Source organism: Carcharhinus amblyrhynchos, chromosome 9, assembly GCF_965287045.1.
Source record: "Carcharhinus amblyrhynchos chromosome 9, sCarAmb.v2.hapA, whole genome shotgun sequence".
Taxonomy (NCBI): Eukaryota; Metazoa; Chordata; class Chondrichthyes; order Carcharhiniformes; family Carcharhinidae; genus Carcharhinus; species Carcharhinus amblyrhynchos.
In genome coordinates this window covers 21,532,795-21,550,287 of record NC_137332.1, presented here as the reverse complement: position 1 = coordinate 21,550,287, position 17,493 = coordinate 21,532,795, and the positions used below count along the sequence as shown (strand labels likewise).

Genomic DNA, 17,493 nt, shown 5'->3' with positions numbered 1-17,493 from the left:
TCAAAAAGGTCACATTTAAATATCAGATAAATGAGACATGACCCAGGGATAATGTCTTCATTATTTTGCTCCACTAATAAGTCAGTTCCCATCTCTGTCCTACCTTATCCACATACCCAATCAGGGCTGTTGTTGCAGGGGGTTGGGGGAGGGGGGGCGCAATTTGCTTATTTGTACAATATTACTTGTTATGATTTGAGCTATAAAACAAATGGCAGAACCGTCAGCAGCACAGATACACAGAGATCTGGGAGTATAGGTCCACAGGGCCTTAGAAGTGGCAAAAAAAGTGGAAAAGGTGGTGAAGAAAACATAGCATGCTTGCCTTCATTGGACAAGTTGGCAAATTATCTTACATTTATATAAAAATGTTGGTTTGGCCTCATTTGGAATACTGTGTCCAATTCTGGTCAATGCACTACCAGAAGGACATGGAGGCTTTGGAGGAAGTGCAGAAAAGGTTTACTAGGATGTTGCTTGGTATGGAGGGTATTAGCTTTGAGGACAGATTGAATAAACTGCAATTGTTCTCCCTAGAAAGACAGAGGCTGAGGGGCAACCTGATAGAAATTTCTAAAATTATGAGAGGTATAGATAGGGCGATAGGTATAGATAGGGCTAAGCTTTCTCGCAGGTCAGAAATGACAATTACAAAGGGGCACAAGTTGAAGATGGGGGGGGGTGCAGAATCTCAGTGGTGATGTGCGAGTGAAGTTTTTTTTACATTGAGCATGGTGAGAGCCTGGAATGCACTGCCAAGTGAGGTGATTGAGACAGTTACATTAGCCACATTTAAGACTCATCTTGATAGGCATATGAACAAACAGGGAATTGAGGGACATAAGTGCTTGGTTTATATAGATAAATGTGATCAGCGGAGGCTTGGTGGGCCGAAGAGCCTGTTCCTGTGCTCAGCACTGTTCCTTGAATGATTCTTTTATTTACAATTGTTTCTCATTGATTTGTATTTCAAAATTAGCAATACTTTCAGTAACTGACTTTAACTAATCCAGTCGAGAGGAAGGAAAGGCATGAGCTGTTTCTGTCGTGCCTAACCACTTTATGTTACTTTGTTCCTTCATTCCACAGCAAAAAGAATCTTAGCAAAAACATGCATAGCAACCTGCCAACTTGCTGAGTCATTCACTATACACTCAACAGGTCGTTTTGTTCTCCATGACTATTCACAGGATTCATCTTTTAAAACATTCATCCTGATAGCAAAATATGCTGTCAGTGCAGAGTATTAATATTTCTGTTTGACATTAATGAAACACTAGCATTCAAATTCAAATTTCAGAGTTGAAGAAAATGCAATTAACTCTACAGCAAATGGGATTCAAGACCGACATTGCTTGAAGAGGTTATATAAAAAAAGGAGAGGAATTCAGCTTGCACTGGTTTTAATCAGCACGATGCACAAAAAATTCAGATATTCCTGAGTGAATGACAGTTAAGTCTCCTATTTTTCAGTTTAATATCTTCATATATTCATAGGACCCAAAAATATTAAATCACTCTTCCAAAATATCTCAAGTACTCAAAATATCTCAGGTCCAAATTTATGCGCGTTTAGTGGATTGGCCATGCTAAATTGCCCCCGTCAGGAGTATTAGCAGGGTAAATATGTGGGGTTACAAGTATAGTTATAGGCCCGAGTGGGATTGCTGGGATTTGGCTCGATGGGGCAAATGGCCTCTTTCTGCACTGTAGGGATTCTATGATTCTATTCAATAACCTAAGCACTTAATTATAACCCATCCTCTCAAAATGCCTCAGGAATTTGATGCCTGTTAGATATAGTACTACTGTTCCACTTTAAAGACATGGTTTTCATTCACCTTGTACTTGTACATTTGCCTCATTCCCAGTGCTGGATCGGATCAAAGTCGTGGAACAAAATTAACCTATGAACAATGAATGTTTTGTGATTTTTTTAATACGGAGTCAATAAAAAGTTAAGAACTAATCAGTGCTGCTTTATCTCATTATGGTACTGATCAGTCTGCAAAAATCTGCATGCAATTCGAAAGCCTGTAGACCAGGTGGAAAAATAAACCAATGTATAGAGAAGAGAGAATCACAGTTCTTCCAAAGTATGTGATACTTTAATAAGACTATTTCCTATAATAGTTAACTATTGATGCATCAATTCCAATATTGCTCTACAGAATCCCACAGAACCCTGGAATCCCCACAGTGCAGGGAAGTCATTTGGCCTATCGAACCTGCACCGACACCAATCCCAACCCAAGCCCTAACCCCATGTACTTAACAGCTAGTCTCCGACACTAAGGAGCAAATTAGCACGCTCAATCAACCTAATTCATACTTCTTCATCACTAATGTTCCTCAGCATATATGGGAAACCTTTCGGCCATATAATCATAAGCACCTATGGCGACTCTAACAGCCCAGATGGCTGCCACAATCCAGTCATACTATTTATATTGATGTACATTGGAGCCCAGAATTTCATTATTCAGATGCCGAACACCCAATGCAGTATAGACATAACATCTCAGAGGCACAAACATCTAGAACACAATTCTCAAAGTATGATCAATGTTTTCATTAACTTTTATTTAAAGCAGCTCTGCCTGACAATAAGTAGGCAGTTCTGGATAGGACATGCTTCCTAAATAAAAATAAAATCATGATGTGGAGATGCTGGCATTGGACTGGGGTGGACACAGTAAGAAGTCTCACAAACTGGGTTAAAGTCCAACAGGTTTATTTGGTATCATGAGCTTTCGAAAAGCTGCTCCTTCAACAGGTGATAAATAAAATCAGCAAATAACCGCTGAATCCAAATTTTTGTTGTGTTCTACATTTGCAAACAAAAATACACTGTGGCAAATTTTTGTGTTATCAAAACGTAGTTACTAAAATAAATCAAATGCAAGAAATCCCCCTTCTGTAAGCCTGCAGATCCCAGATGCTAAACAATGAAGTATTGTATTTCAAAACTATAAACATATGTAAATAATGAAACATGATTGAGAAAACAGCTATACATTATTCAAATTTGCAAACACGTTGAGGGACTCCACATGGGTGGGAAAAAAAACACAGACGCAAAGGGCATAGTCTAAGTGAGCTGTTTAATACTTAATCATATTGGTAGACAATATCACAGTCTGTTGGGTTTGTAGGCATCCTTCCTCACAATACACAAAATAGCTACAGAAACTGCTGCCGCCTTTTAAATTTAACCTTCTCCCAAATTTGAGTGAAAAGTGGCATCATTTGAAAAAAGTATGCTAGTTTCTTCAATATTTTGGAAAGTTTGACTGGAGAATATACATTATTGAACAATATACTTGGGAATGAAGATAGAAAAGTTGATTGAGGTATTTGAACTATGATCTTATCCTCCAATCAGCTTGCCTGTCCTCCTTTGCCTGGTCCAGTGAGTACAAGTACTTCTACTGCTAAGAGGCAAACTTAGACTCTGCATGTTTTAACATGAAACAGTCAATTCTGGTATTGACAATCATTTTTGAAAACTGAAGGCAACTCTACAATCTCGACTATTGAAATTTTTAGAAACACTGAAATTACCTACAGATAATCTCGGGCATTGCGTTCTTTGATTTTGTTTTCCTTAATTAGATACAAAAATACATGCATATCGTATGGTTCTCTGCCTAAGCGCCATCACAATCTTAGTACAGTGTAGTTGAGACTAACAGCACCGTCAAAACTTTGAATATATCATGCCCACCCCCCCAATTCCCTCTTCATTAAACAAGAATATTAAAATTCTAATATTACAACTCAATGTGCAAATGTCATGCAAGTGCTTCAAATAATTTTCATTCCATTAGGCATAAAATAAGCTTGTACACAGTAGTATGCAAGATAATGCTTCCCTGGCACATCACCTCACTATTGTGACTCATCCAAAACATTTCTGAAAGTGCTTTAATATTGATGTAAAATTCCAACCTTCCAATCCATTCATAATGCGTTAATTCAGGTTAATTGCATCTTGGCTGATAAGCACAATAATGGTGACAACTACAATGAAGTTCAAATTATGATTTGCACAGTGCATCCTTTTTAAGTAAACACAGTCAGGAGCCATTCAAATGTCAAGCTCTAGATCTACAGACACACTGTTGGACAAGCAGTTTCAAGCTTGCTTCAGGTCAGTGCAACACTGCTGACAGCCAGATAAGCAGAAAAGGTCACCTCCGTTAATATCACAACACGTTATATCACTAATTTTAAAAAAAAACTCGTTTTTATACTAATCACTTTAGCACTTTAAAAGGAAGACAGATTATATAATTCTTGTAAGGTCACAACTTTGTCCTGTCCCTGTGATGTGATCTGCTTTTTTTAAATATTGCATCACAGAAACCGCACGGTTAAATGGCAAATGGTATTTAATACTATGGAGGAACACAAAAGGAACACCTTAAGTCGATGTATTGCAATTGGCAACAAGAACATACTGCACTTCAGAGCTCATATAGGACTTCTAGGATGGTAGCTATTGACCAGGCCTGGGTTTCACAGCTGAATGGACAGTACCCTCCATTTTCATTTGTAAGCTCTGGAAGACCTCTCCAGGGAGATCTGCAAAGTTTAAAAGAAACACACATAGTAAATCAACATGTTGCGATTCCTAGTATCTCACACAGCTTGATAGTCTTTAATCCTATTTTTCATAAAAATAACTCGGTCATTGATTTCATTAAGAACAAAAGAGAAAATGCTGGAAAATCTCATTACGTTTGGCAGCATCTGTAAAGGGAGAAAAGAGCTGAAGTTTCGAGTTCAGATGAAACTTTCTCAAAGCTGGATACTTTCCCGGACATGTGACACAGCTTAAAACTGGATCCAATTCCGTGATTAGCCAGCATAACAAAGTGAGCACCACAACCAATCCATCCAATCACCATTTCTAACCTAACCAGCACGCTCCAATCAGGCTGCCATCCTGAAGTGACCACCCACCCATTCATTCAAACACTTGAGATCTTTACAAACTTAAGCTGAGTACTGGCAGCTACTGGCATAAAAAGGGGGCACGTTCTCTCCTTCCCCCAACTCTCCTACGTTCGCCAATCTTCTGGATATTCTCAGATTGGTGAAAACTTTGCAGGCGGTGGCAATATAACCAGCATTGCCGTTGACCAAACGATTGGAGTCGGGTTTTAAATTGAGTTGAACAACAGACTGAATACGTTCAGCTCTCATGCATTCTTCGTTTTTGTAACCATGCAAGAACAAGCTGCAAAGAGTGCTTTACCTATTGTGGAAATAAAGCAACTGACTGCTTGGACATAACTTGGTCTTGACCAGTGTGAATTCAATGTCCCTTTAAGAGACTGATGGCACTCAGATAAGATATGAAAATCTGATCCTGGGACTTTCATGAACACAGTTCCAGGTCCCACTGCAATGCGCTAAAAATCAATATCCAATGTAGAAGCAAAGGTCATTCCCAGGAACTTTACCCAAGGTATTTATTAGAAGCACAAGAGTTAACTCAAACAATAAAAGCAGTAAGGTGGGATTTTACTTGCAAATTCCACCCATTACATTCATAGAACTTTTTAAAAAGTCCAATCACATACTATAGCTTAAAAATATTAAACAAGGACTTGGAGCAGCACAAGCTTAGAAGCTATAGCCATGAAATAAAAATACAACTTCGCTGGGGGCGATTCTCCCCAAAAAATTCAAAGAAACGAATTTGAGTGAAAACTGGAGCAATTCACGCCTTTTTTCCCCCACTGGGAGTTCAGACTAGAATCTCCCACACTCTGTGCAATGCAGAGGTCGCAATCGTGAATATCATTACATTTCAGGGGATGGGCCCTATGCCCGCTGGAGAGGTGGAAACCAGCGGGCCTCTGCGCATGATCCCTGCACTGCTGCTGCCCACCCACCCACACACAAACCCAACATCCCAATTACGGCTCCCCATCCATTAGCGGGCCAGCCCCGAACCCTGACCCTTCCCCAAACTCTGATCTCATGCCCCCCAGCATTGATGACCCCCTAATCCAGCAAACTCTGCTCCAGCTCCCCCTCTCCCCAGCACCCAACCCAGCCTGCCCCAATCGTTGGCCTCTCTCCAGCCCCCATCGTACTCCATGCACAGTAATAGCGGGACCTCTCACCGCCACCGATTGCCCCTAGGTCCCATCCCCTCCTTAATAGACTCTATCCCCTTGGCACTGCCCTATGTCTGCTGGACAGTGCCATGGTGCCCCTGGGGCATGAGCACTTTACCTGTCAGGCACTGCCAGGGTGCTGCCCATACCCAGGGGACATGCCTCAATCATCCTACCCCTGCATAGCCCCAGTTGCTGCCCCCTCCCTTCCCCCTCACTCCAGCAGGGTCAGGCTGCAAGCTCCCTAAAAGTGGGAGCTAGTGTAATCGCCACTGGAGCGAAACACTCTGGCAGGATGAGGGGGGCTAGCGGGCCGGAGAATTCAGTCCTGGGCCCGCTAATAGCATTTAAATACTATGTTAAATGCTAGCCCCTCTTCCCTGCCAATTTCCAGCCTCACACAGACGCTGCCAGAAATCCGGGCCTGGGTGACACAAGCGCAGTGCGAATACTTGCAGGGATCCCACAAATCGGCTGATGCGCAATTCCCCTGGCCCGCCACGCAAAACAATTAGCACAGGGCGATGGGAGAATCACCCCAGTTTCTTTAAAAGGTTAATTTTCTGCCAGATGCCTCTACACCATCCACAAATGTTTGAAATTCTGTTTGTCATCCTAGATGAATTTGTTTGGAAAGTTATGCCTTAGCTGATTTGTATGTTTTACTATCAACTGGATTAGAATTTATGAAAGAAATTAACAAATGCGGCACCCGAGGCCTAAAACAACACTATGGTTGATATCAAAATACAGACAGGTGATTTGATGCAAGTTGGGTGGCAACTGAGCAAAGAAAAACAACAAATCTGTAGACGAAATTTGAATTATGTAGCTATTTTTGAGTTTTTGGAATTATTGACTTACTTTTCCAAGTAATCATAATGATGAGAAAGAACATTCTTCACTAAATATACAGTGTCTTCATACAATTTCTTTTCCAGCATCTTTGAAAAATGCAACTTTGCACGCAAGAAGTATCCTACAGGCCACAGCCATTCCTAGAATGAAAAAGAATATATAAAAATTCCATCGTGACATTATGCACAGAAAAAAAAGCATTGTAGCTAAACTTGACGAAACATAGTATGAATAATTACTGGTCCTTGGTGGTAATTGTAGCCTCTGGATGTGTTGAAGTTGTCATTGTCGATAGAGTTATCATAAACGCCACAGTAAACCTGGTCACTAACCAAGAAAGAGAAAACAAACATCAGTATATATTAGCGAAAGAGTCCAGTGTGGGTAACTGCACAAAACGGGGACCCATAAATAGGCTCCCAAAAGAAATACTTCGAGTTCCGTACTTATAGAATAATCTAGTGCAGAAGGAGGCCATTTGGCCCATTGAGTCTGCACCTACCACAATCCCACCCGGGCCCTATCCCTAGAACCCCATGCAGACACGGGGAGAATGTACAAACTCCACACAGACAGTGACCCAAGCTGAGATTCGAACCCAGGACCTTGGTGCTGTGAGGCAGCAGTGCTAACCACTGTCTCACTGTGCCACTTCTTTTTACTTAAAAAAGACAGACATTACAGATCATTATCCAGTAATAGTTTGTTTTCATTACAACAGTCAGTTTATTAGAAACTGGGAGTATTATGATCAGCAATAATTTAACTCACTCTGGGTCTAATGTTTTCAATCCCAAGGGTCCAAGCAGCTTCTCCTCTACAATTCTTAAAGCTTGCCATGCTTTTCTTGGAGTAAAAAGCTCAGGGGCCTGGCAAATAAAAAGCATTGATTTTATTGCTGTCCAATAAGGCTTTATTTAAGCATTCATGTCATTATGGATAAGTCAGATTTGTGAGAGACAACATAGAAACGTAGAAGAAAGGAGCAGGAAGTAGCCATTTGGCCCTTTTTGAACCTGCTCCACCATTCATTACGATCATGGCTGATCGTCCAACTCAATAGCCTAATCCTGCTTTCTCCGCATAACCTTTGATCCCATTCTCCCCAAGTGCTATATCCAGCCGCCTCCTGAATCAAAGTCAAGAGGTTTTCCCACTGGTTGGATGGCAATATTAATGGTACCAAGATCAGGATTTAGCAACAAAACACACAAATGATTACAGATCACCACTCAATTTATAATTCAAATGTTAAGCCAATCTCTATTCATATTTAAATTGTGGTATGAAAGCAGAAAAGGTGCTGGAAATGCCCTGCAGGTCTGGTGGCACCTGTGGAGAGGGAATTACTGTTAATTGGCAGAAGTTTTCAATTTTAAAACTAAGTTTTGTGACAGGAGGGTTCATGCTAGAAAAGCTAATTAATCATAGACGAGTGTCTCACCAAATCACTCGGCAGGTAACACTATTCACTTGCTCCAACGTCATCTAGTGTGGTTGAAAGTCCAGGTGTCATAGTTAGACAGCACCCAAACACATACCCACCCTCTCCAACCCAGTTGCCTTTAGGAGACATCTCAAGATAGATGTACATAAGGCGGCAGCTGCAATGAGGTTTGGCAACAACTCTCTGCTGGCACATGCCCAGAAATGCAATCCGGTGCAAGATAATGAATGATCTATCCATTCCATGAGGAACTCTCTAATCTCACCCTCTCTCTTATCATGGCATCATGCAGTTAAAGGCTTACACTGCTCAAGGATCTCATATCATATTAATGAGGGACGTACATCAGTACTAACTGTCTCACATCAACATCAATTATCACCAGCATCCCATCATGCTACACTAACTCATCTTTAATCCTAACAGGGGAGGGCTCCCCACACAGCAGGCAAGCATGCTTCCCAACCTTTGTTCCATCCTTTCACATCATATTCCATTCATTTGTCTCCATGTGGGTTAAGGTTGTCCTCAACAACAGGGAAGATCCCAGATGGGAGGAGGGCCAGTCAATCCAAGGAGAATGCTGTTGAGTTGACAGGGATGACTCCTGCAGAGAAGGTGAGATCAGCCTTGCCACCATGGATGAGCCGTCCACCAGTTGATCACCTCCTGACATTCACAGCAAGGGTCATATAATCACATATGCCACCTGTTCATGAACTGAACTGATTTATTTCTTACAGGCACTGGCAGGTTCAGGCACACAAACAAGGCCGATGTAAGCCCCAGCCAACCTCAAAGGTGGACGCTGAGGCAGACTCTGAGGAGACATCAAAAGAAGGTGCGTCACTACGTTCATTGCACAGGGTGGCAATGATTTGGCAAGAACGCCAAATTTCAAAAGGAAAAAAAAATAATGCACAAGAAAAGGAATGCTAATTGGTTGGCTAGTCAGTTAAGATTGGTTCAGATGTTGCCATGATGAATATACTAGAGAGTTATTGTCCTTCACACTTTTGTTTATTTAAAAAAGGTGCAATTTCTGGACACATTCCTTTGTTTGGATGTGAACTTATGGAGCTCCTAGTGAGCACAAGTAAGCTACATGACAAGCCTGACTGATGATCTTAAATTGACTGTTAGTGTAATTTTTAGTATGAGTAAGATGTGCTTTCAGAGTCTGTGCAGACTCAATGGGCTGAATGGCCTTATTCTGCACTGTAGGTATTCTACGGTTCTTTTCTCCCCTTCCTTCTCTTCCCATCACACCACAGTGGCACAGTGGTTAGCACTGCTGCCTCACAGCATAAGGGACCATAAATTCAATTCCGGCCTCGGGTCACTGCCTGTGCAGAGGTTGCACATTCTCCCCATGTCTGTGCGCGTTTCCTTTGGGTGCTCTGGTTTCCTCCCACACTCCAAAGTTGTGCTGGTTAGGTGGATCGGTCATGCTGAATTGAAAGGGGGATTAGCACAGCAAGTGTGTGGGGTTGCGGGAATAGGGCCTGGATGGGATTGTGTTCGGTGCAAGTTCAATGGGCCAAAGGGTTTCCTTCTGCACTGTAGGGGGTTCTATGATTCTATGATCTGCACTCCAACTGTGCAGAGACAGACACTTTGGTAGCTCACAGCTGTGGATTAGGCTCAGTGTCACAATCTGGAGAACACCTCCACTGCGGTCAAAGACAGTGACAGTCCGAGGTCAAATGATGAGCCTCTGCAAGCAGCCATGGGAAGAATGCTGCAACAACTGTACAATTGTTTTGTGAAGCCAATGAATTCTGGGGTTTTCTGTCTGAATGATACCAAAAGGCATTGGGCAGGATTTTCTGGCTGGTCCTGCTGGTGGGATCTTCAGCTCCTAGATAGAGTTCATAGATTTCCTACAGGGCAGAAAGAGGCCATTTGGCACATTGAGCCACCCAGACCCTATTCCCATAACCCCACATTTTTACCCTGCTACTCCCTCTGACACTAGGATCAATTTATTAGCATGGCCAATCAATCTAACCCGCACATCTTTGGAGCGTGGGAGAAAAGCAGAGCACCCGGAGAAAACCCACACAACACGGGGAGAATGTGCAAACTTCACACAAACAGTGACCCAGGGCCAGAATTGAACCTGGATCCCTGGTGCTGTGAGGCAGCAGTGCTTGTACCACCACGACGCCCACCATTTCCTACTTAAAGAAACACCCTGCTGTATGTTTCCAGCAGCAGAGGGGGGCAAACAACAGGAAAACTTCTTGACAGTGCTGGGACCAGATGATTACACCGTTGGCCAATGGGGGGCTGCTGCCACAAAACAAGTGACTGGGCGATTGGGCTGGAAGTCCTGCCTGTGGAGAAATTCCCACCCACGTCGTCATTCCGGCAGTGAACAAAGGTGGGAAGTCTAGACTGAATGGGGAAACAGAATCTCCAGAGAGATCACATTTCCGGATTTGGCATGCTCCTTGCCGGTTACGTAACAAGGTTCACGCCCACGAGGATGAGAAGCTCATCGTAATGGATTTCAATAAATTTGCATACAATCAGCCGGCGCCCCTGCCACATGATCACCCTCACAATGTTCAAACCTAGCCAGCATCGGCGAGGTTTACAACAGCTCTGGAATTCTTTGAGATTCAGTTGTGGGGATCCCCTGGGGGCGCAAAGATAAGTATAGCTCTGGGGAGAGGGGGACATGCACAGGCAATGCTCTGGTACCATGCCAACCTGGCAGTGCCAGGGCTGGACCCTCTGAATAGCCCCGTGGGAGGGCTCCCCTTATGTTTGCTGGGGAGGCCTGATACCTGCAAGAGGAGAGTGCACTGGTAGGGGTGAGAAACACCCTAATGCCATCTGCAATTGAATAGGCACATATACACCAAGGACACTCTTCCCCTCTTAGGACTGGCCCCTTAATTTGTATTGCCTGTATGTTATTCTTACCAAAATGCATCACTTCACTTCTCTGCACCGAACTTCATCTGCCACCTACCTGATGCACCCTGCTGCATACCATTCAAATCCAAACATGTTTCACACACGTCTGAATTCCCGCTGATATGTTGCAAGCTGCACAATTAGTAAGCAGTCGTGACATGGTACTGGAAGCAATTGGTATTCCCAACAATCTGCGGGATACCTGACCCACCAGGGAAGGGCAAAGGGAAAATTCCAAACCATTTCTCCACCCACTCCCCCCTCCCCCACAACCCCGTGGGAATCTGATTTTGTTTCCCCTCTGCAAATTTTTTGCTCTCACCCACCATGAAAGCTGCTGCTGGCAGGAGAGGAAAATTCTGCTCAATGTTACAAGTTGACCACCCACCTGAAACATTAACTCTCCTCTCGCCACACATACTGATTGAGCAGCCAAGTGCTCCCAGCATTTTCTGCTTTCATTTCAGCGGAATCCTGCTTTTAAATGGTGGCCTCTTTAGTGATAAGTTTATTCCTTTAGAACTGTACTATTAAAAACAAACAACATTTACTCTGGCAAATTCAACCACTTACCACAACCATGGCTATCGGGAAGTTTGGTCTCAGTTGATAATCACACCAAGGGCTGGAAGCACCATAGCTGTCTTTATAAATGTTCCTTTTGTGGACCATGTGGGGAAACTTTTCAAAGGGATTATCCGGATCTTCGGAAACAAAGAAGTACCGCTCGAAGTTCTCTTGTATTTTTTCGTTCCACTGCTCATACGTAATCAATATCTCCTTCCCTGTGTAGCATAATAGCATAATTGATAGTTCACCGTAACAATATTGCAGGTTCAGGGAAGTCAAAAGTCAAAGTTACAAACTTATTTTGCAGCCCTCAGTGAAGCTTGTGCCACATGGCTGAAGTCCCAGCAATGAGACTAACCAACTTGGTTACTCATACAATTCTCTTGCAAAACAAAACTATGGTGTTGCATATTTTTAATTATAATGCTTAACTGGATTGGACTAACGTCAAGGTGAAATGGTTGTTAAAGTAACCGTAAAGAGGAGGAAGTATTTTTTAATATATTTGTCAACTGAGTCAAAGATTTGTGGAGTCGATTGCGAAAGAGATTGTGTGGGAGTCATAACAGCTGGATGATTCAGAGTACCCCTCAGGCAGCAAAAAGAAAAAGTATCCTTAATCTTCAATTTGAAGTGTTTAATCAATTAAAAGCGGTTGCACTCCAGATATTTAGAAGCTTAAAGGACAATTTGATCACAGCTTTCAACTATTAAGGGGAACTGACTGGGTTAACAGTCCGAAAGTGTTTCTGCTGCTTGGAGAGTTTAAGATAAAATCATAGAATCCTGAGAGTACAGAAAGAGGCTGTTTGGCCCATCAAGTCTGCACTGACAACATTCCTACCCAGGCCCTATCCCCCTGTTAAGATAAGGGGACACAGCCTAAAAACTAGATCCAGATATTTTAGGAGTGAAGTTAGGAAACAGAACTACATACTAAGCATGGTAGAAATGTGGAACACTCTCCTGCAAAATGTGGATGATGCTTGGCCAATTGTTAAATTTAAAATACAGATGGATAGATTCTCCTCGCCAAAGATATTAGAGGCACAGGAGGGTATGTGGGATTAGCTCAAAATCAGGTACAATTCTCATTGAATGATAAAAATTCAAGGGACTGAATGGTCTATTTATATTCCTATTCATCAAAACCTACTCACCAATGGGAGTGAACCCAAGAATTAGAAGCAAGAGTAGGCCATTCAGCCCCTTGAGCCTGTTCTGTAATTCGATAAGATCACGGTTGACTTGATTGTGATCACAACTCCACTTCTCTATCTGTCCCCATAATGCTTCACTCCCTCATCAGTCAAAAATTTATCCAACTAAGCCTTGAATAAATTCAATGATTCCAGCCTGTTCTGATTTTATAAATGTTAACTGATGCTCAGTTTGGGTTCTGCCAAGGCCACTCAGCTTCTGACCTTGGTCCAAACACAGATAAGAGAGTTGAATTCAAGAGATGGAGAGAGAGTAGCATTTAGCGGAGTGTGGCATCAAGGAGTCCAAACAAAACGGGAGTTAATGGGAATAAAGGGGGGAGGGGGAATTTTCCACTGGTTTGAGTTATATGGAGCACAAAGGAAGGATAAAGAATCTGATGAACTGGTGCAATGATAATAATCTCTCCCTCAACGTCAACAAATGAAGGAGATAGCCATCGACTTCAGAAAGCAAGGAGGAGGACAAGCCCAATGGTATTATCTCCAGGCCACCAATCCAGAAATTCAGCTAAAGTTCTGGGGACCAGGGTTCGAATCTCACCATGGCAGATGATGGAATTTGAATTCAATAAAAAAATCTGGAATTAAGAATCTAATGATGACCATGAAACCATTGTCGATTGTCAGGAAAACCCATCTGGTTCACTAATGTCCTTCAGGGAAGGAAGCCTGCCATTCTCACCTGGTCTGGCCTACATATGAATTCACAGCCACAGCAATGTGGTTGATTCTCAACTGACCTCAATAGGGATGGGCGATAAATGCTGACCGGCCAGCGATGCTCATGCCCCATGAATTAATAAAAAAAAAACTCTCCACTTGCCTGGGTGAATGCAGCTTCTTGGTATTCTTTTCACCACAAAATGTTGACATTTTTGAAAATTTCAAGCAATCTAGCAGCCACAACTGACATGGCCTAATTTAATAATGGTAAACCATGTATAGAGATTAATGTTCTCACCAGCTTCCTTAGCCTTGACTCCACTGTAAGGGAATTTGGAATTTTTGTATAGATCCATCAACCACCGAATAGTTGATTTACTGAGGCCAACAATTTCAACTGCAGATCCATCTCTGAAAAGTAAATACAGGTTATTTCAGAGATTGGATATTACCATGCACGATAAAGATTCTTGGAGAAAATATAACAAACTGTATTTATGTAATGACTTTAACACAAAAAAATCCCTCGAAAGGCTTCAAGAGGATAGAAAGGAGGGATTCTGAAGGATAATCAGAAGTTTGTTCAAAGGCCCAGCCATCAACTCGGTCTCCTAAAAATCACAGCAGTGAGGGTTTGACAACAAAGACTTACAAAAGTATTGTATTGTATTGTATTGCAACAGTACCTCAGCGACACATAACAATGCTAGAGAAATTCCACCAGTGATGTCTCCAGCGCATCCTCCAGATTCACTGAGAAGACCATTGAATAAATGCTAGTGTCCTTCTTAAGGCCATGTTCAAAAGCATTCAGGCAAAACTCCTTCAAAGTCAAAGTCAATGACAATGGACACTGTCCAGATGGTCAAAGAGCATCTTGCTTATTACGTATTACCCAATTCTCAAAATGGCCTGCATTCCAGGGGTGGATATAGAAAACACTTCAAAGGCAGTCTGATGCTCTCCTCAAAGCATGGCAGCATTGACACTAATGACCGGGACATTCTTGCTACTGATCGTCCAAAATAGCAATAAAATTTGTCCATAAAACTGTATCGTGCTTCGAATCCAAATGCCTTAATGATGAAGTAGAGGAAGAAAAGGAAAGGAAACAATTCCTGTGCACCATATTCTACAACCTCATGGGACGTCCTGCACATGGTCAAAGATCTGCAGGCCAAGAATCAGCTTGCTCAGTCACATGAAGATCCACCAAAGGAACTCACAACCTTGAATAAATGCCATCCTCGAATCGAGGGACAGCCCATGAGGGCCACTCTAACAGTGTTAACTCCACATATAGTGCAGTTGGCACAGGCCTTGCTTGACTACAGTACAAGTCAGACCTGCTTGACGAAGCTATTAGAATTCTTTGAGGATGTAACTAGTAGAGTTGAGCAAGGAGAACCAATAGATGTGGTTTATTTAGACTTAAAGAAGGCTTCGATAAGGTCTCATGTAACAGACTATTACATAAAGTTAAAGCACATGGAATTACAGATAATGTCTTGAGATAGATAGAAAGCTGGTTAGCAGATAGGAAGCATAAATGGGCCTTTTTCTGATTGGCAGTCACTAGCTAGTGGGGTTCCGCATGAATCTGTGATAGGACCACAAGTGTTCACACTGTATATTAACGATTTGGAAGAGGGACCTGAATCTATTATCTCCAAATCTGCAGATGATATAAAGTTGGGTAAGCTGTGAGGAGGATGCAGAATGCTTCAGTGTGATTTGGACAGGCTGAGTGTGTGGGCATATGCATGGCAGATGCAGTATAATGTGGATAAATTTGAGGTCATCTTTGGTAGCAGTAACAGGAAGACAGATTGTTACTTGAATGATGTAAATTGAGAGCAGTAGATACTCGGTGAGAACTTGGTGTCCTTGTGCATTAGTTGCTGAAAATAAGCACATAGGTACAGCAGGCAGAAAAAAGACAAACGGTATACTGGTCTTCATAGCAAGAGAATTTGAGCTTAAGGATAGGGATTTTTTGCTGCAATTGTATAGGGCGTTGGTGAGGCCACACCTGGTGTATTGTGTGCAGTTTTGGTGTCCTTATCTGAGGAAGGATGTCCTTGCTATAGAAGAGAGTACAGCGAAGGTTTACCAGGCTGATTCCTGGGATGGTAGGTCTGTCATATGAGGAGAGATTAAGTTGGTTAGGATTGTATTCACTGGAATTTAGAAGTGAGAGAGAAGATCTCATAGAAACTTATAAAATTCCAACAGGGTTAGACAGGGTAGATTCAGAAAGAATGTTACCAATGGTGGGGAAGTCATAGTTTGAAGATAAGGGATAAACCTTTTAGAACAGAAATGAGGAGGAATTTCGTCACCGGATGGGTGGTGAATGTGTGGAATTCACTACCACAGAATGTAGTTGAGGCCAAAATGTTGTATGATTTCAACAAGAAATTAGATATAGCTCTGGGGCCAAGGGGATCAAGAGTTATGGGGAAGAAGGGGGATCAGGATATTGAATCTGATGACCAGCCATGATCAAACTGAATGGCACAGCAGGCTCAAAGGGCTGAATGGCCTACTCCTGCTTTTAGTTTCTATGCTTCTATGAACGAGATTGCAGAATACTGAACGTCTTCAGTATTCCCCAGTGTTTTTCAGTGAAGTGGAGAAGCAGAACTGGGCGTCAGCTTACATGTGAATTCTGGCAGCGTTTTGAATTATGTCAAGGGGTAGCATCTAATGAGAAAAAAGGGATCAGGGTAGATAAGGAGGGGTCCAGAGGAATGGTGTAGGAGATCCTTCCAGTTATAGTCAGAAAATAAGAGTAGTTAAGCAACAGCAGTCCCCCTTTTCATGATTGCCACTGAAGGAGGATTGTGGTCAACTGTGTCAAAGGCTGCACACAGCTTGAGATAAATGAGGGAGGCTGTAATCCACTATTATACCACAGTCACATTAGGCATCACTGTAACTTTGATAAGCAACGTTTCACCACTGTGGCAAGGGCAGAAAACTTGACTGGAATGGTCCAGACATGGAGTTGCAGGAAAGATATGAAGAATTAGGAGGTGACAATACCTCAAGGTGTTTGGTCAGGAAAGAAAGATTACAAAGAGCAGCAGCTTGCAAGAACATAAGGGTAAAAGGTGAAACTCACCGAGGAAGGGAATCGCGGTGGTAGATTTGAAAGACATGGCAACAGTATTCAGAGAGGAAGCTACTTACAGCTAGCTGAAGTTGAAGAATGGAAGTTATTGGTCAGCAATTTAGTGTAAACATGGTTGAAGAGCAGGGAGTGGGTCTCAGGGACTAGGTGAATGTAATAAGTACATGTAGGGAGATAGGGGAGAAACATCTGTTCCTCTCTCCTTTATATCAAATAATATTTGGAGTCAAATACCTGCTCAACATGGTGATTTATTGAAGCAGCCTCTGACGGAAAGCAAACACAATCGAGTTAATCTAACCAACTCAAATATCATACAGGAGAGATAACTTTCTGTCACTACAGCTTGATTCTTCACATATAACATTTGCCAACACATGTTTGTGCAGAAAATCTTCGTGGCAACTCTTACTTTAATTACTGTGTAAATTCTTTTATGTAACAAATTGAGTTTTAAGGAATTAATTTACAATTTCAGTGGTTTCACAAAAGTGACTGCAGGGAAAAAAAATACAATTAAAAATAACGCCACCC

The 17,493-nt window shown here is 42.2% G+C and overlaps 1 protein-coding gene across 1 annotated transcript in view; it reads right to left on the bottom strand.

Annotated features, from left to right (window-relative positions):
* Positions 1-3,085: 3,085 nt before the first annotated feature.
* The window catches only part of LOC145348262 (glycogen debranching enzyme-like), a 100,613-nt gene continuing 86,205 nt past the window's right edge, over positions 3,086-17,493 (bottom strand). Inside the window, exons 29-34 of the mRNA XM_080196464.1 lie at positions 14,122-14,234; positions 11,941-12,152; positions 7,764-7,861; positions 7,232-7,319; positions 6,999-7,132; positions 3,086-4,587 (exon numbers count right to left, since the gene is read on the bottom strand). Coding sequence (XP_080052590.1) covers positions 4,470-4,587; positions 6,999-7,132; positions 7,232-7,319; positions 7,764-7,861; positions 11,941-12,152; positions 14,122-14,234 — 763 coding nt within the window. The 3' untranslated portion in view covers positions 3,086-4,469. The remainder of the gene's footprint in view (positions 4,588-6,998; positions 7,133-7,231; positions 7,320-7,763; positions 7,862-11,940; positions 12,153-14,121; positions 14,235-17,493) is intronic.